General features: G+C 41.8%; 1 protein-coding gene across 1 annotated transcript; it reads right to left on the reverse strand.

The window, feature by feature from the left end:
• Positions 1-8,637: 8,637 nt before the first annotated feature.
• On the reverse strand, positions 8,638-9,603 carry LOC120263169. Its single transcript, XM_039271058.1, has 2 exons — positions 9,184-9,603; positions 8,638-8,754 (listed from the first exon to the last, which is right to left on the reverse strand). The coding sequence occupies exons 1-2, from the start codon at positions 9,601-9,603 to the stop codon at positions 8,638-8,640; spliced, it is 537 nt and encodes a 178-aa protein (XP_039126992.1).
• Between the last annotated feature and the right edge of the window lie 11,078 nt (positions 9,604-20,681).

Here is a 20,681-nt window from a genome sequence, read left to right on the forward strand (position 1 = left end):
TGGGAATATGCTGAAAATCCGTGAAGTGCTACAGTAACAACAATAGTAAAATTGCTATAGTAAAACTATACATTCTTCATTCGGTTCACGGTCATCAAAATCCATCAACGAAACCTGAGACCTTCCCGTTTCTCAAGTTCTTCATGCCACAGTAGCTGCTGCAATGTTGCTACAGTACCATGGCTCTAAAATGCCATTTATGGTGTCATTTTTCTTCTCTTTTGCATTGTCGAGCTCACCTGGGTATTCTCATGACCTATAACATGAATAAGACTGATAAATGCTTGTATACTAATGGTAAGTGCTTGTGCGATATGAATGCGAAGCGTTCATTCCTTATGTTAAGCATTACTTTTCTCAGGTTTTTACATTAATATGTGTGTTTTTTATGTTACTTTTATGCAGGTAGGGTTGTGAGCCCGAGTACGAAGGAAATAGGCCAATGTGGATCATAATGCACCTATTTTGGAGGAGATCTTGCTAAGGTTCAAACGCGAAGACATAGGTCAGGTGTGAGATGCTAGAGTGTGTGCCAACCTCCTCGTATTCGAGTGAGCACATTCATTTGGAGGGGCACAAAGGCAGTCACACTCGAACATTCTGATTTATGCATATAAGAACAAGAGATCCACCAACGTGCACATCATTGAAGAGGCAAGTGATTCACGATGTAAACGTGTGCCCGTTTGCGTTACCCTAATGAAAGCATGGAATTCGGGAGTATTTTCGGCATAGTACTGCAGCAGGTTACTGCAATAAAAACTGTAGCAAGTATTGTAGCAGCCCGGCCGACAAATCAGAGAAACAGAGAATCCACATGAGATTGTGGAAATTATCCACGCCCGTGTGGAAATTACACAGGGGCATGTGACATCATACACGCCCGTGCAGTCGCCCGATTCCAGCCCTATTTAAAGCCGATTTCAGCCCCGATTTTTGTATTCATTTCTCCATCTTTTCCCCAACTTATGAGAGGACTTCGGCTAGGGTTTCGAGGGGTATTGGCCAAGATTTTGGAGAAGTTCTATGGCTCTGACATCGTGATTCCATTAGGAAGAAGGTTGGTTGGGGAGCTTCGATCGAGGTGTATCCTATACCGGACGAAGGAATCTTTGGACGACGAGTAGAGGACTCCCCACAAGACCATCGACACGACCATCGAGGGGGTTTCTTTATGGATTCATTGCTTTTACATTCGATTTCGTTGATTGTATTAAGCTCCATGGAGAGCTAAACCCCTAGTGGGTACTTGGATGATTGTGAACCCTAGGATGTATTCGTTTTCATTGAACTTCTTTATTATGCTTTCAATAAATTGATGTTTATTGTGAGTTCCAACCTTGAATGCTTGATTGTATGAACATTTCCCCTAGAGTGACACTAGGGTTGAGAGTTCTTGTTGCTAACCTTGTGAGTGAGTGACACACCACGAGCGTTAGACAAAGCTAGGTTGGAGAGGGTGAGTAGAGAGGTACAGGAGCGTCCCCTTTCCCTCCGGTGTGATAGATTCTACCTCCGTTCCTTGAGTTCTTTGCGGCCATAATAGAGTGAGTGGTCTAAGGGATGAACCTCCGCTGGGGCCTAGTTGCGCGTGCAATGGAGTGAAGCGTTGAGAGGATCTTAGTATCTAGGGCTTAATTATGGCTAGGGACCTTACGCCTGGACAAAAGGGTTAGGTCTATATTTAGGAAGAGATTTAACACTTGGAATCCCTAGAGTTCATTGCAACTCTATGTTAGTGCGAGGTGTTGAGATTGTTCGATTTCTCCTCCGGGACATGTATAGAGTTAGGCATAGTTGACCTTAGATTTGGGACTATGTATGTAAGGATTTCCATGACTCACCATTGCATTGATTAGGAAGCATAATAGAGAGTTCTTGCACTTGAAGCGATTATCCTAGGTGAAGCATTATCCGAGTACCCCATCTTTATCGATTGCCTTACCCTCTTCTTACTTTTGCTCTTTCACTTGTTGATTTTATTGTTGAGAATTGAATCAATTTCACACCTATCACAATTGATCTTCCACATAGCTAAGAATCAAATTAAGTATTTTCACTCCCTACTCCCTGTGGATTCGACCCCGGTCACCCGGGATTATTACTTCGACAAGCCCGTGCACTTGCGAGATATAAGCAAGGGGAACATGTCAACTAAGAATACGAAGTATTCTTTTGTTATGATGAGTATTACTTTTATCAGGTTTTATCACTAATACATGTGTTTTTGTGTTCTTTTGCGCATATAGTTTTGTGGAGCTAAATAGGGAAGAAAGGAGCCAAATTAGATTGCGAATGCATTATGCTAATGGAATCTTGAAGTGGACACACGAGAAGACACAAGTTGTGCTTGAAGACATATGAGTGTGTGCCAATCTCCATTAAGCTTGAAAGAATATGTAAATTAGAGGGGCACAAAGGCAGTCACACTCATGTATTCCAACTTGTACAAGGCTAGCAAAATTCCCTTCAAATTTGCTTTTACTCAAAGATGCAACGCGATCTACAGCATAGACGTGTGCCCATTTTTGTTGCCTTGATAAAAAGTGTGGATTCAGTAATATTTTCGTGGAGCACTGTAGCAAATCATTGCAACAATTTAATGTTGCAGTTACTGTTCGTGGAGAGCCGAAAATAGATTTCCTGTAGATTTACACAGTGTGTGTAAATTCCACACTCCCATGTGGATTCTCGATTCCAGCCCTTTATAAAGCCGCCACTTATACCGATTTGGGGATCCTTTTTTCCATCTTTTCCCCAACTTTGGAGAGGCTGGTGGATAGGGTTTAGAGAGGCTTTGGCAAGGTTTTTAGAGTGGTTCTATACCTTTTGACACCGTGTTCTGTCGGAAGATAATTATTAGGGGAGCTTTTGTCAACATCGATTTGGCGAGGTGTGCCCTAGGCTTGAAGAGAGAACCTTTGAAGAGGCCGAGCCTACTCCATAAAACCATCGACATGAATACCATGGGGGTTTTATTCATGGATTGCATCTCTTTACTGTTGACTTCATTGTTTATTGTATTTTGCTCCACGGAGAGCTAAACCCTTAGTGGGTGCTTGGACTTGTAAACCCTAGGATGATATTGTTTATTGAACCTCTTATTATGCTTTCCTTAATTGATGTTTTTAATTGGGTTCCAATCTTGAATACTTGTTGTGTTGATTTTCCATTAGAGTGACAATAGGGTTGATAATCCATCTTGGTAATCCTTGTGTATAAGTGACACACCATGAGGGTTAGATAATACTAGGTTGGAAAGGGTTGAGAGGGTGAGTCGAGAGATAGCGGAGCATCCCTTTTTTCTTCCAGTGTGATTTACTCTACCTCCACGTTACAAGAGCTCTTTGCGGTCACAATGGAGTGAAGTGCTAAGAGATAAACTCCGCTAGGGCTTAGGTGCACGAGCAATAGAGCGAAACATTGAAGTAATCCTTAGTATTTGGGGCTTAACTGTGATTAGAGGTCTTTCACATGGACCAAAAGGTTAGATCTCTATTAGGGAATAGGGTTTATTAGTTGGAATCCCAAGAGCCTAAAGCAACCTAGCATAGTATGAGATGTCGAGACTGAGAAATTTCTCCACTGGAGCATAGTGTAGGGTTAGTCACGGTTTACCTTAACTTTTGAGACCGTGTGTTTAAGTAACTCCATGACTCATTAGACATCAGTTAGGAGGTATAATGATTGGTATTACACTTGGAACAATAGTCCTATGGGGAGCAATGTCTGAGTGCCCCACTTTCTATCGATTGCCTTCTCTCTCATTTTATTGTGCCTCTCTTTCTTATTTGGTTTAGTTCTTTTCATATTGATTTTGTTTAGACCACTATTGATTCATCTTCACTTTAGTTAAATAGCAATCTTTGTGTTTTTGTTCAATATTCCATGTGGATTCGACTACCCACTCACCGGGGTATTATTACTTCGATAAACCTGTGCACTTGGGGGTCACACGGAAGGGGTGTGTCAAAGACCAATTAAACCATACAAACGACAACAAATCATTGATCTATACATAAGTAATACAACAAGAATACATATAAAATACACAAAATTTAGTCTTTATCAGGATGATATAGATAGAAAAGTTCCCCAAACTAATTCCATTGACAAATGCAATGACTAGGCAATGATTCAAGAGTTTCTTCTTGGAGCATGGTAAATAGCTATGGAGGCTTTGATAACGTACTTCCTTGCCCAAGGCTCAGAATGGACTGAACCCCTTTCTTGATGAGTGCCCTAGCTATACAAGCAGAGATTACCCTCTAGACAGTGAATCAATCTAAGGTTAAATAGCAACTTAAAATGCAATGGAAACCAATCAGGGAAATTGATTGACACAGAGTGTGAGCACCCGCAAGCGCACGGGGTCATCAAGTAATAAACCACTCACGCACGCACGAGTGGGTCATATTCCCAAGGGGCCTGAGGAGCTACTTTACTCACTTCTTACCTGTTTGTTTAGCTCATCGATTCCAATTCAAGAGAAAAGAAGAAAAGAAAGCAAAGTGAAAATTAAGAGAAATTATTAAGAAATATGATACAATCAAAACACAGGAGAAGATCAAGGTTGGAAAATGGTCACGGATGTGGATCCCCAAGGAGGTTACTTAAGTGAGTAGAAAATTGAGTAGTTAAGCATGTGGCTAGTTGGACCGAGAAAACCAAAACTTAGGTCAACCCGATGGTCACGGCAATTGACCCTTAACCCGGTGTAAGTGTTGAGTACAGAATTTCTTCCGCCCAACTTCCCACACGGTTGCAAGGAGAAAGATGGTTTTCACAAGTTAGGGTAGAAACACAAGTAGTTTTCAACCCTAGGAATGGAGGGGTACAAATACCCGATGGTCACGGCGTACTTATACAATAATCCCTTCCTAGTTTAGTGAAGTCTAGCACTAAGGCAATGGTCATGCTACAAAATGCTACCAAGAAATTGATACATCACTCAATCAAATGTACCAAAACAATCAAGAACACCAAACAGGAATCACAACAAGCCAAACATGCATTAACTACTCAAATAAACCAAAACATCACAAGTTCACCCCCAAGGTTCACCTACATTCGGTGACCTAGGGGTTTAGTTGTTCATGTTCAACAAAGAAACCAAACAATCCATACAAACAACTAAAATAAACATGAGGAACACTCCCTCAAATGGTGAAGGCCGAATGACGCTTGAATCCCCGGAGAAAACCTTCCGAAGGCGCCACTTGCAGGTGGTGGCTTCCCGTTGTCTTCAACCTCCAAGAAATGTAGCCCTAGAAGTAGATCCTCCTAATTCTTGCTCTCCCCGCCAAGAAATACTCGAAATTCCACCCTTTTTTCCCTCCTCAAGCTCGGGTTCAAGGTGGTGTGGAAGTGCGTCCCTAACACTAGCTGTCTCTTGCCCAAAGAAGATGATGATCCCCAAAAGGAAGCTCTCAAAGCCTTTTGAACCCTCAGGTCCTCATAGGTAAACGTGTCAATATACCGGGCATATCCCGACCCCTCAGGATTTCCAGTTTTCTGGCGAGAAGCCCATGATGAGCTACAGTAATTGCTACAGTGAAACTACTGCAGTAACACTGCTAGAGTACTATGCTACAGTAATCCTGCCCCCCCATCCCCACACCTTAGCGTTTGCTTGTCCCCAAGCAAACAAACATGAAGAACTAAGAGAAAGAAGATAAATGGCTAAAAGTGCAACCTCAAGCTAAAAAGTAAAGGACCTCACAAGCACAAATGGACAGAAATCAAGGAGTGCGCTGGTTAATGAATAGTGAAGTGATATTAGCTCTGCCTCATCTAAAATGCCCCTGTGATTGTGTGCAAACTCTCATCTTGACCTCTACACCCTGGATCACCCGAGGATGCCCTTTCACCTCACACATAATTAAGATGGCATTAAAGTGCTAAAGAGCTCTTCAATACTCAGTTAAAAGTCTTTTGGTTCCTCAACACAATTCTAAATCTTGAGTGATTATGAAACAGGTTCCAAGAGATGACAAGAGATACGTTATTTCCTTCCCACACATATGTACACAATTTCTCGTTTTTTTGGGTCGGCCTAACATAGTCTGCACAAAAAAGAATCTTTCATATGGATGCACATGCTGGCAGGGCACAAAAGTCACCCTCTTACTCGATTACAGTCTACATAGATGCATTCATGCCTACAATGCAGAGGAATACTGACATAGACCCCCTTTTTTTTTAATATCTCATGATCCCTGATAGACTACCTGCTACAAACTTCACTTAAGGTTAGAGAAAACAGTTGACGAACTCAAAAGCTTTTAAAAGTGCATTGAATATAGAATTTAACAAATTAATGCCAAAGTCATCATGATGGGTTGGCTAGAGCGTAAAAGGTGAGAGTGATCGTGAACATGTATGCAGGTGTACTAAAGATGAAACAGAGCTACATTCAAGCACATGCGATGTACGGCTCACAACTATCATTCTACCAAGCCAGGAAGTTCTTAACTAGACAATCATAGCCATCATAGGTAGTAACCATGCATAAGAATAAAATACTCCAAGTAAGAAAACCATCCCCACCTAAAGTCGTACATTGCCCTCAATGTACCTAAGTCAGCGCAGAAAAGTGGGGAATGAAAAAAAAATAATAAACACAGAATTAGAGTAAAGAAACGTCCCTGATTCCATGGTGTGATTCCTAGTTGCTACACATGGTTCAGGGGCATACCACACAATGAGGACGATAAGTGCAAGCTCCTCAAAATCAATAACCCTACAAAGCACAAGGAGCCTATCATTATTCACAATTTATAAAGAGGAAATGGAAATAAAATACGGGGAGGAGAGCACCAACATAAATAAAAGAGGACCATAGTATGGGAAAGACCCTAACTAACTCAAAAGTACAAGTCTGAATAACACACAACAAACAAAACATGAAAGAAAAACAGATACAAAATAAACAAAGGTATGTCACGGGTCTAAGAGGATGGAGGAAATGAGGATGCAGGACAAGTAGTGGCAACAGAGGTCGATGAAGATGAGCTGCGAGCAATGGTCAGGAGTTCAGCTAAGTTGTGCTCAATCCGTTGTTGTGCCGTGATGATCTCCCTTTGTCCACTCTTAAGGCACTAGAACCGCTGTTGGACCTCAATGCAAAATAACTCAAACCTAGCTGCCAAAGATGGTGAACCCTCTCTATCATCCCGGTCAGACTCTGACTCAGTCTCAGTGTCACGTGAAGTGCCGGGGTCCTGTGAGCATGATCCTTGCTGCTGGGCAGGGCGATAAATACTTCCCCGCTTTTCAACAATCCTGATGGAGAAAAGGGTCAGAATCCCTAAGGAGGCAATAGATCCCACCACAGTCATGCCTCTAGTGTGCTTAATCAATTCCATGCCGCGGATGAGTCGAGTAATGTAATGTCCTGCGAAAATAGCTCCCAAACGAACGAACTTGCCTTGATGGGACAGAGTCTCTGCCACGAAGTGTCCCATATGGATAGGCCGAAGCTCAACGATGCTGTACAACATAATCAGATCATGGCGCGTCACTACCCCAGTAGAGTCATTTTTGCCCCCAATACTCCTAGTCAAAAGAGCATGAATATATCGGTGAGCAGGATTGGTGAGTTGGGAGGCCTTTCATATTTGAGAGTTAGCTGAGATGGAACTCCAATAAGATGCATTCGCCTTCAACTGTGGAGCTTCATCAACTGATTGCTTGAACACGAATGATCTTAGGTAAGCTTCCGTATATAACCCCAAATGCACACCAATATCATCCTCAGAAACACGACGTTTCTTCCTAAAAGCTAGGAAAGTGATGTGGTTAGACTGGTGAGTGAATGGGTATTCCTTGACCATTTTGATGGAGGTAAGGACCTCCAAGCTAAGTTCCTTGAATGTGACTTCTTCAATTGAAAATAATTTGTCCAAAGTATCATGTGAAATGAGCTCCAACACCATGCCATCTAATCCCATGTGTTCAAAGCTTCTCAATCAAAATTTCTAACCATGCCGAACACCTTGCGTGATAGGAGTGCATAACGTGTTTTATGTTCTTCTTCAGAAAACCTTGGTTCTTACACAGGAGGAGAAGGTTCTCTCCTAGCTCTCTTGGAAACAAATCTCTTGATGGGCAACCTGCACAAACATAGTGGAGATCATCCAACTAGGTTACAAGCAAAGTAAGCACCAAAAGAATGAAGAAAGTCAAGAAAATGCCCACTGCTCCAGTAATTTCGGAAAAACTTTTCAAGAACTTTACTTGTAAAAGTAGCCAAAAAGTTTAAAAATCAAGGAAAACACTTTTATCATCACTGAGAATTCACACAAAAACAAAAATCCAAGAAATTCCACCCACAAAAGCAAGAAGAGCTCAACGTTTTGAGTGAGAGAACAAAACGTTGCCCCAGAGTAAGATGAGTGAATTTAATGGTTGGATCCGGCCAAAGCTTGCTCAAACTCCAAATTTTTGTCACTAAAATGGAAAAGAGGAGGAGGAGAGCAAACTAGAGAAAAAAATGAAGGAAAACGGTGGAGAAATGAGGAAGAAAAGGTTAGAAGAGTAGGGAAGATGAGTAAATAGTGAAACCCCAAAAAGCCGCTAAAAAGACCCCTACTCGGGTGGTCTTGCCGACCATCCTTGCGGCCGCAAGGATGGTCCTCAAGACTCACTGGATGAGTCCCGAGAGGCATCCTTGTGGCCACAAGGATGGTCCTCGGGATTTTCCTGACGCACATTGATTCTCCACACATTGCACACTTCGTTTATGATTAAAACCTTGAAAAATAAAGCCAGAAACATCAATAAAACACTCAAAACATCATCAAGCTTGCATCAAAAACAAGAATTACTCAAAGACAACATGACAAAACAAGAAAACACAAAGGCTAAAGAACTAAGAAAAATGATGAAAATGCAATTACAACCAATCCACACAAAGAGTACAAGTTAAGCACAAAAACACAAATGAGAACAAGAATACGAGAAATGAAATGAACTTGGGTTGCCTCCCAAGAAGCACTTATTTAACGTCATTAGCTTGATGTGCATTACCTCAAACAATCATGGTGGAACAAATCGAGGGAAGTTAACTAGAACCTTTAGGGCTGTGTTGCCACTTGGAAAATAATGTTTCAACCTATGGCCGTTGACTTTAAACACACCTTTTGTTAGGTGAAAAATTTCCACAACGCCATGAGGAAATACCTGTAATACTGTATATGGCCCATACCATCTCAACTTCAATTTTCCCAGGAAAAGCCTCAGTCTTGAATTGAAGAGAAGCACTTGATCACCGACATGAAATTGCTTAGCTCGTCTTACGTGTCGGTCGTGGTATTCCTTTGTCTTTTCTTTATAATGCACAGAGCTATCATATGCCATGGCTCGCCATTCATCCAACTCATTTAACTGGAACTTTCGCTTGTGGCCGATTATATGAGAGTTAAAGTTTAGTTGCTTTATAGCCCAATTGGCCTTATGCTCTAATTCGATGGGCAAGTGACAAGCTTTCACATAGACCAACCTATATGGAGTTGATCCAATAGGTGTCTTAAATGCCATTCTATACGCCCAGAGTGCATCATCAAGTTGATCTGCCCAGTCCTTACGGTGATGACTTACCATTTTCTACAAGTTTCCCTTCAATTCCCTATCAGATACCTCAACTTGACTATTTGTTTGGGGTGATATGCAGTTGAGATTCTATGTCATACCCCATATCATTTCAAGATTTTCTTGAGCTGGGAGTTGCAGAAGTAATTGCCCCGGTCACTAATGATTGCTTGGAGTGCCAAATAGTGAGAAGAATTTCTTGAGGAATTTCACCACGACCCTTGCATCGCAAGATGGAAATGCTTGTGCCTCCACCCATTTACAGACATAATCCACTGCTACAAGGATGAATTTGTTACCGTGAGAACAAGGAAATGGTCCCATGAAATCTATCCCCCAAACATCAAATATCTCACAAGCCTGGTTCCACGATTGTGGCATTTCATTTCTTTTTGAGATATTACCGACTCTTTGGAACTTATCACAATGCTGCACCATCGTTTTAGCATCTTGAAAAATTGTGGGCCAGTAAAACCCTGCATCAAGAACCTTCTTAGCCGTTCTGCTTCCACTGTAATGTCCCCTAGTCGGGCCTGAGTAACAATGTAGCAGAATATCATTTCCTTCCTTCACCGAAACACATCTCCTGGCAATGTGATCAGCGCAAACTCTAAACAAATAGGGGTTGCGAAGCACTCTTCACAGTCGATCGAGAAACCAGAGAAACAGAGAATCCACACAGGCGTGTGGAAATTATCCACGCCCGTGTGGAAATTCCGCACGGGCGCGTGGAGCATCCACGCCCGTGGAGTCGCCCGATTCGAGCCCTATTTAAAGCCGATTCAGCCCCGATTTTGGTATTATTTTCTCCATCTTTTCCCCAACTTGCGAGAGGGCTTTGGCTTGGGTTTTGAGGGGTATTGGCCAAGTTTTTGGAGAGATTCTATGGCTCTAACATCGTGTGTCATTTGGAAGAAGGTTATTGGGAGAGCTTTCATCGGCACCGATCCGGCGAGGTGTATCCTAGGCCGGACAAAGGATCCCTTGCGACAAGTAGAGGACTCTCCACAAGACCATTGACACGACCATCGAGGGGGTTTCTTTATGGATTCATTGATTTTACATTCTATTTCTTTGATTGTACTTAGCTCCATGGAGAGCTAAACTCCTAGTGGGTACTCGGGTATTGTAAACCCTAGGATGTATTTGTTTCTTTGAACCTCTTTATTATGCTTTCAATAAATTGATGTTTATTGTGAGTTCCAACCTTGAATTCTTGATTGTATGAACATTTTTCCTAGAGTGACACTAGGGTTGAGAGTTCTTGTCGGTACCCTTTTGAGTGAGTGACACACCACGAGCGTTAGACAAAGCTAGGTTGGAGAGGGTTGAGAGGGTGAGTCGAGATGTACAGGAGTGTCCCCTTTCCCCACCGGCGTGATAGATTCTACCTCCGTTCCTCGAGTTCTTTGCTGCCATAATAGAGTGAATGGTCTAAGGGATGAACTTCCGCTGGGGCTTAGTTGCGCGTGCAACGGAGTGAAGCGTTGAGGTGATCTTAGTATCTAGGGCTCAATTGTGGTTAGGGACCTTCCACCTGGACCAAAGGGTTAGGTTTATTATAAGAAAGATATTTATCACTTGGAATCCCTAGAGCTCATTGCAACTATATGCGAGTGTGAGGTGTTGAGATTGTTCGATTTCTCCTCCGGGACATGTATAGAGTTAGGCATAGTTGACCTTAGATTTGGGACTATGTAATTAAGGATTTCCACAACTCACCATTGCATTGATTAGGAAGCATAATAGAGGGTTCTTGCACTTGAAACAATTATCCTAGGTGGAGCATTATCCGGGTACCCCATCTTTATCGATTGCCTTACCCCCTTCTTTACTTTTGCTCTCTTTCTTATTGCTTTTATTGTTGAGAATTGAATCATTATCACACTCCTTATCATTGATTTTTCACATAGCTAAGAATCAAATTAAGTGTTTTTACATCCTACTCCCTGTGGATTCGGCCCCGCTCACTAGGGATTATTACTTCGACAAACCTGTGCACTTGCGGGATATACGCAAAGGGACCTTGTCTGGGGTCTTCCCATATATAGTGCTACAAATCATTGAAGAATTTTTTTCTTTATTGATGAGTAAGCCACTTGGGTGGGATCTTTGCTGCAAGATAATTGGCAATGTCAGTGAACCACGGAGTCTCACCCTCTGTCACTATTTGAATGCTACATAGTTGTTCCACAGGGAATGTGTCAATTATCCCTTCTCTCTTCAACTCCTCATCAATAGGCCCTTCAAGGCGTGATAAGTGATCAACAGCCACATTTTCTGCCCCCTTTTTATCACTTATCTCTAAATCGAACTCTTGTAGTAGAAGGACCCAACAGATCAATCGAGGTTTGGCCTCTGACTTATTCAGAAGGTATTTGAGTGCAGAGTGATCAGTATAAACAATTACCTTGGATAGCACCAAATATGACCTAAATTTATCAAAAACAAAGACCACCACTAGTAGTTCTCTCTCCGTGGTAGTGTAGTTCTCCTGTGCATCATTCAAAGTCTTACTTTCATAATAGAGAGGATGGAAAAGTTTATCCCATCTTTGCCCTAATATTGCACCCACTGCATAGTCACTTGCATCACACATCACCTCAAAAGGTAAACTCCAATCGAGGGAAACCACTATTGGTGCTTTAATATGTTTCTTCTTCAAACAAAGGAAGGCCTTCATGCAATATTCGTTAAACTCAAAATGAACGTCTTTTTCTAAGAGCTTTGTCAATGGTTGGGCAATTGCAGAAAAGTCTTTGATGAACCTTCTATAAAACCCTGCATGTCCCAAAAAGCTTCTGATTGTCTTTACTGAGCTCGGGAGAGGTAGTTTCTCAATGGTGGAAACTTTTGCTCTATCAACTTCAATTCCTCTCCTTGAAATCTTATGACCGAGTATGATGCCCTCCTTGACCATAAAGTGGCACTTCTCCTAGCTAAGAACCAAATTAGTCTCCTCACATCTTTTTAACACTTGCTCAAGATTTTTAAGGCATAACTCGAATGAATCCCCGAAGACCGAGAAATCATCCATAAACACCTCCATAATGTCTTCCACCATATTCTCGAAGATTGCAAGCATGCATCTTTGGAATGTAGCCGGTGCATTACACAGCCCAAAGGGCATTCGGCGATACGCAAATGTCCCGTAAGGGCAAGTAAAAATAGTCTTCTCTGGATCTTCTAAAGCTATAGGAATCTGAAAGTACCTCGTAAAACCATCTAAGAAACAGTAATAAGAGTGTCCCACAAGTCTGTCAAGCATTTCGTCAATGAACAGTAAAGGGAAATGATCTTTCCTCGTAGCATCATTGAGTTTCCTATAGTCAATACAGACTCTCCAACCTGTGACGGTTCTTGTGGGAATAAGCTCATTTTTTTCATTAGTAATGACCGTCATCCCCTCCTTCTTTGGGACCACTTGCATTTGGCTCACCCAAGCGCTATCAGAGATCGGGTAGATAATGCCCACATCAAGCAACTTTATGACTTCATTCTTCACGACCTCCTTCATGTTGGGGTTGAGTCTTCGTTGGGGAATTGTTGTGGGTTTGTGATTATCCTCCATAAGTATTTTATGAGTACAAAAAGATGGGCTGATCCCTCTAATGTCAGAAATCTTCCAAGCAATTGCCTTCTTGTGCCTTCTTAGCATGCTCAAGAGTTGGTCCTTATGTTCCCTTGTTAAATCCGAAGCGATGACAACAGGGAGTGTCAATTCTTCCCCTAGGAAGACATATTCTAAGTGCTCAAGGAGAGGTTTCAATTCTAGCTCTGGGGTTCTTCAATTGATGACTTTACCCTTCCCTAGTTTTTAAAATTGCGTCCCTCAATCTCCCCCATTTCTTCTATGTCACCATCACTGCTGAAGCTATATTCCTTTCATTTGAAGTTCTGCCTCAATTGTATTCAAATCTTCTCTCTTGGCGTAGTTCACCTCTTCTATGCTTTTGAGTGTTGATTGAATAACCTCCTCATCATTTAAACAGGTTAACTCGGGTGGTCTATTCAGTCTATGGTCTAGTTCTTTATGAAGATACTGGTACTGACCACTGGATGAAAGAATGTCTTCTGCCAACTTTCGCCATTTTGATTCAAGAAAATTGTTGAAGATCGATTGAGTACCTTGATTTTGAACAAATTGCATAAGTGAGTCTTCACAAAAGCTTTCCTTCCATTGATTATCATTGAAGTCCATGTTGTCCCCCTGAACTGGTTCATCTGAGTAGAGAGGCTAAGGATACTGCAGGTAGGGGGTATTAAAATAGCTATTAGTTATACACATGATTAAAGTAAAAAGATAAGAAAGAAATACAAAGATGTACTGTTTACAAAGGTTTAACAACTATGAATCAACAAGTTTAAAGCTTTCCAAAATATTCCTCAGTGAAACATCCCCAGCAACGGCACCAAAAACTTGATCTGCACAGAGTGTGAGCACCCACAAGCGCATGGGGTCGTCAAGTAATAAACCACTCATGCACGCACGAGTGGGTCGTATTCCCAAGGGGCCTGAGGAGCTACTTTAGTCACTTCTTACATGTTGTTTAGCTCACTGATTCCAATTCAAGAGAAAAGAAGAAAAGAAAGCAAAGTGAAAAGTAAGAGAAAATCTTAAGAAATATGATACGATCAAAACACGAGAGAAGCTCAAGGCTAGAAAACGGTCACGGATGAGGATCCCCAAGGAGGTTACTTAAGTGAGTAGGAAATTGTAGTTAAGCACGTGGCTAGTTGAACCGATAAAACCAAAACTTAGGTCAACCCGATGGTCATGGCAATTGACCCCTAACCCAGTGCAAGTGTTGAGTACAGAATTTCTTCCACCCAACTTCCCACATGGTTGCAAGGAGAAAGATGGTTTTCACAAGTTAGGATAAAACACAAGTAGTTTTCAACCCAACAAATGGAGGGGTAAAAATACCCGATGGTCACGGCATACTTATACAATTAGCCCATCCTAGTTTGGTGAAGTCTAGCACTAAGGCAATGGTCATGCTACAAAATGCTACCTAGAAATTGATACATCACTCAATCAAATGTACCAAAACAATAAAAAATACCAAACAAGAATCACAACAAGCCAAACATGCATAAACTACTCAAATAAACCAAAACATCACAAGTTCACCGCCAAGGTTCACCTACGTCCGATGACCTAGCGGTTTAGTTGTTCATGTTCAACAAAGAAACCAAACAATCCATACAAACAACTAAAATAAACATGAGCAACAGTCACTCAAATGGTGAAGGCCGAATGACGCTTGAATCCCCGGAGAAAAACTTCCGAAGGCGCCACTTGCAGGGGGTGGCTTCCCGTTGTCTTCAACCTCCAAGAAATGCAGCCCTAGAAGTAGATCATCCTAATTCTTGCTTTCCCCACTGAGAAATGCTTGAATTTTCTCCCTTTTTGCCCTCCTCAAGCTTGTGTTCAAGGTGGTGTGGAAGTGCTTCCCTAACCCTAGCCGTCTCTTGCCCAAAGAAAATGATGATCCCAGAAAGGAAGCTCTCAAAGCCTTTTAAACCCTCAGGTCCCTATAAGTAAATAGGTCAATAGGTCAATAGGTTAATATACCTGCCGTATGGAGATCCCTCGAGATTTCTAATTTTCTGCTGAGAAGCCCGTGATGAGCTACAGTAACTATACAGTAATTATGCCCGGAAATGCCATTTTGATACCAAATTCATCGCCAATCACGTCATCGGAGTTCCCCAGCCTTCTATTAGGCCTGAAATGCAAAAATAACACAATTTAGACCAAAAGGGCATCGGTTCAACAAATAAATGTAATGAATGATACAAAACAAATACATGCAAAATGAGTACTTTTAGACGTTTATCAGAAATATCAACGAAAAATCAATGCTCACGCGGCTATTGGTATAAGGCTAGCGGCATACAAACATAAAGGCAATCAACACAGAAAAATAAGCAATATGAACAAAAGGAAGACCACAAACTCAAGAATCAAAATCACTGATAAGTGCTTATCTACTAAGAATACCAAGTGTTTTTTTTACGATGAGCATTACTTTTATCTAGTTTTATCAGCTAATACATGTGTTTTTATGTTCTTTTGCGCATATAGGGTTATGGAGCTAAATACAGAAGAAAAGAGCCAAAGTAGATTGCTAATGAATTATGTTGATGGAATCTTGAAGTGGACGCACGAGAAGATGCAATTTGTGCTCGAAGACATATGAGTGTGTGCCAACCTCCATTATGCTTGATGGAATATGTAAATTGGAGGGGCACAATGGTAGTCACACTCATGTGTTCTGACTTGTGAAGGATAACAAGATTCCTGTCAAATGTGCTTTTACTCGAATATGCAACATGATCTACAGTATAGCCGTGTGCACGTTTTTGTTGCCTTGATGAAAAGTGTGGATTCGGGAGTATTTTAGTTGAGTACTGTAGAAGATAATATAGCAAATCACTGTAGCAATTTAATGTCTCAGTTACTATTCACAAACTGCCAAAAACAGATTCCTTGTAGATTTACACGGGCATGTGGAAATTACACATGCCCATGTGGATTCTTGATTCCATCCCTTTATAAAGCTACCACTTGTACCGATTTGGGGATCCACTTTTCTATCTTTTTTCCATCTTTTCCCCAACTTTAGAGAGGCCGGCGGCTAGGGTTTTGAGAGGCTTTGGCAAGGTTTTTGGAATAGGTCTATGCCTTTTAGCTCCACGTTCCATCGAAAGATATTTATTGGGGGAGCTTTCATAAACATCGATTCGGTGAGGTGTACCCTAGGCTTGACGAGGGCACCTTTGAAGAGGCCGAAGCTACTCCACAAGACTTTCGACACGAATAATAAGGGGTTTTATTCATGGATTCCATCTCTTTACTTTTGACTTCGTTGTTGATTGTATTTTGTTCCATGGAGAGCTAAACCCTTAGTGGGTGCTTGGACTTGTAAATCCCTAAGATGATATTGTCTCCTTAACCTCTTATTATGCTTTACTTAATTGATGTTTTAAATTGAGTTCCAATCTTGAATGCCTGTTGTATTGATTTTCCGTTAGAGTGACACTAGGATTGAGAATCCATCTTGGTAATCCTTGTGGATAAGTGACACACCATGAGGGTTAGACAATGCTAGATTGGAGAGGATTGAGAGGTTGAGTCGAGAGGTAACGGAGCGTCTCCTTTCCCCTGAAGTGTGATTTACTCTACCTCCACATTCCAAGAGCTCTCTTTGGTCACAATAGAGTGAAGTGGTAAGAGACGAACTCCGCTGTGGGCTTTATTGCATGAGTAACAGAGTGAAGCGTTGAAGTAATCTTTAGTATCTGGGGCATAATTATGATTAGGGGTCTTTCGCCTGCACCAAAAAGTTAGATCTTCATTAGGGAATAGGTTTTATCACTTGGAATCCCTAGAGCCTAAGGCAACCTAGCATAGTGTGAGGTGTTGAGACTGAGAGCTTTCTCTACCGTGGCATAGTGTAGGGTTAGTCACGGTCGACCTTAAGTTTTAGGACCATGTGTTTAAGGATCTCCATGACTCATTAGACATCAGTTAGGAGGTATAATGGTTGGTATTACACTTAGAACAATGGTCCTAGGGGGAACAATGTCTGAGTGGCCCACTTTCTATTGATTGCCTACCATGACCGAATATGCGTGTAAACCGTAAGTGCATAGGTATGTCAAAGTAATAAAATCCCAGGTGAGTGGGTATCATATCCACAGGGAGTAGGGAGTAAAAACACTTAAATTGTTTCTTAACTAAGTGAAATATGAATAGTGATTTGTGTGACTAGATGTAATGCAAACAAAAGTAAAAGAGACAAGAGAGAGAGCACAAGTAAAGGAGAGGTAAGGCAATTGATATAGATGGGGTACTTGGATATTGATCCGCCTAGGACAATCGTTTCAAATGCAAAAACCCTCTATTATGCTTCCTAACTAATGCATTAATGATTCGTGGATATCCTTTAATACATGGTCCCAAATCTAAGGTTAACCATGCCTAACCCTATACATGTCCCGGAGGAGAAATTAAACAATCTCTCAACCTCGCACTTGTATAGAATTACAATGAGTTCTAGGGATTCCAAGTGATAAATCCTCTTCTTATATATAGACCTAACCCTTTGGTCCAGGCGGAAAGTCCCTAGCCACAATTAAGCCCTAAATACTAAAATCACTTCAATGATTCACTCCATTATACTCGCAACTAAGCCCCAGCAAGAAGGTCATCCCTAAGCCCATTCACTCTACTATGACCACAAAGAACTTGAGGAATTAGATGTAAAATAAATCACACCATAGGGGAAAGGGGATGCTCTGCTACCTCTCGAGTATATCCCGCAAGTGCACTGGTTTGTCGAAGTAATAATCCCGGGTGAGCGGGTATCGAATCCACAGGGAGTAGGGAATAAAAATACTTAATTCGATTCTTAGCTATGTGAAAGATCAATGATGATGAGTCTGACAATGATTCAATTCTCAACAATAAAAGCAACAAATAAGAGAGCAAAAGTAAAGAAGGGGATAAGGCAATCGATAAAGATGGGCTACCCGGATAATGCTCCACCTAGGATAATTGTTTTAGGTGCAAGAACCCTCTATTATGCTTCCTAATCAATGCAATGGTTAGTCGTGGAAATTCTTAATTACATAATCCCAAATCTAAGGTCAACTATGCCTAACTCTATACATGTCTCGAAGGAGAAATCGAACAATTTCAACACCTCACACTCGTATATAGTTGCAATGAGCTCTAGGGATTCCAAATGATAAATCTCTTCCTAATTATAGACCTAACCCTTTGGTCCAGTGGAAGGTCCCTGACCACAATTGAGCCCTAGATACTAAGATCACCTCAACGCTTCACTCCGTTGCACGCGCAACTAAGCCATAGCGGAAGTTCATCCCTTAGACCATTCACTCTATTATGACCGCAAAGAACTCAAGGAACAGAGGTAGAATCTATCACGTCAGAGAGGAAAGGGGTCGCTCCTATACTTCTTGACTCACCCTCTCAATCCTCTCCAACCTAGCTTTGTCTAACGCTCGTGGTGTGTCACTCACTCACAAGGTTACCAACAAGAACTCTCAACCCTATTGTCACTCAAGGGGAAATGTTCATACAATCAAGCATTCAAGGTTGGAACTCACAATAAACATCAATTTATTGAAAGCATAATAAAGAGATTCAAAGAAACGAATACATCCTAGGGTTCACAAATGCCCGAGTACCCACTAGGGGTTTAGCTCTCCATGGAGCTAAGTACAATCAAAGAAATAGAATGTAAAAGCAATGAATCCATAAAGAAACCCCCTCGATAGTTATGTCGATGGTCTTGTGGAAAGTCCTCTACTCATCGTTCAAGGATTCCCTCGTCCGGTATAGGATACGCCTCAACGGAAGCTCCCCTACCAACCTTCTTCCTCAGGAATCACGATGTCGGAGCTGTAGAACCTCTCAAAAACCTTGGCCAATACCCCTCAAAACCCTAGCCGAAGCCCTCTCTCAAGTTGGGGAAAAGATGGAGAAAAGAATACTAAAATCGGGGCTGATTTGGCTTTAAATAAAGATGGAATCGGGCGACTACACGGGCGTGGATGCTTCACGTGCTCATGCGGAATTTCCTCACGGGCATGGATAATTTCCACACGCCCGTGTGGATTCTCTGAGCTCCTGTTTTCTCGATCGTTGTGAACAGTGCTGCTACAGCATCTTGCTTGAATAGCTTCCCGAATCCATACTTTCATCGGAGTAACGCAAACGGGCACACGTTCACGTCGTGGATCACTTGCTTCTTCAATGATAGGTACATTGGTGGAGCTCTTGTTCTATGTGCATAAGTCAGAATGCTCGAGTGCGACTGCCTTGTGCCCCTCCAAATGGATGTGCCAAACTCGAATAAGAGGTGGTTGGCACACACTCTAGCATCTCACATCAACCTATGTCTTCACGTTTGAACCTTAGCAAGATTTCCTCCAACATCGGTGCATTGTAATCCACATTGGCTTCTTCCCTTCATACTTGGCCTCACAACCCTACCTGCATGAAAGTAACATAAAAACACACATATTAGTGTAAATGCCTGAGAAAAGTAATGCTCAACATAAAGAATGAATGCTTCGCATTCATATCGCACAAGCACTTATCAGTGCCGACGAAAGCTCTCCCACTAACCTTTCTTCCAAATGGATGCACGATGTCGGAGCCATAGAACCTTTCCCAATCCCTAGCCAATACCCATCAAAACCCTAGTTGTAGCCCTCTCCCAAGTTGGGGAAAAGATGGAAAAGAGAATCCTGAAATCAGGGCTGAAATCGGCTTTTAAAGGGTTGGAATCGGGAATCCACATGCCCCATGAATATTTCACACGGCCCGTGTGGAATTAACACATAGTCTTGTGGAATTTCCAAACGCCCATGTGGCTTCTCTGGAAAACTCCTTCTTCGGCCGGCTATGAACATTACCTGCTAAAGTATTTTCCTATAATGTTCTGCTACAATACCGGTCCGAAACACTCCTGAAACCATGCTTTCATTGAGCTACGGTAAACGGGCACATGTTTACTTTCTAGATCGCTTTACTTCTTCAATATACTGCCGCGTTGGTGGAGATCTTGTTCCATGACAAGGTCCCCTTGCGTATATCCCGCAAGTGCACGGGTTTGTCGAAGTAATAATCCCGGGTGAGCGTGGTCGAATCCATAGGGAGTAGGGAGTAAAGACACTTAATTCGATTCTTAGCTATGTGGAGTATCAACAATGATAAGTGTGGTAATGATTCAATTCTCAGAAATTAAAAGCAACAAGTAAGAGAGCAAAAGTAAGGAGGAGGCAAGGCAATCGATAAAGATTGGGTACTCAGATGATGCTTCAACTAGGATAATCGCTTCAAGTGCAAGAACTCTCTATTATGCTTCCTAATCAATGCAATGGTGAGTCATGGAAATCCTTACATACATAGTCCCAAATCTAAGGTCAACTATGCCAAACTCTATACATGTCCCGGAGGAGAAATCGAACAATCTCAACACCTCGCACTCGCATAGAGTTGCAATGAGCTCTAGGGATTCCAAGTGATAAATCTCTTCCTAGATTTAGAC

This window comes from Dioscorea cayenensis, chromosome 6 (assembly GCF_009730915.1).
Source record: "Dioscorea cayenensis subsp. rotundata cultivar TDr96_F1 chromosome 6, TDr96_F1_v2_PseudoChromosome.rev07_lg8_w22 25.fasta, whole genome shotgun sequence".
NCBI classification, from domain to species: domain Eukaryota; kingdom Viridiplantae; phylum Streptophyta; class Magnoliopsida; order Dioscoreales; family Dioscoreaceae; genus Dioscorea; species Dioscorea cayenensis.

Coding starts and splice junctions, on each gene's coding strand:
- LOC120263169 (XM_039271058.1), bottom strand. CDS start 9,603: ATGGTAAGTCATCACCGTAAGGACTGGGCAGATCAACTTGATGATGCA. Junction 8,755..9,183: donor GGCCATATACAGTATTACAG/GTATTTCCTCAT, acceptor TTATTTTTCAAG/GTTTTAATCATAAACGAAGT.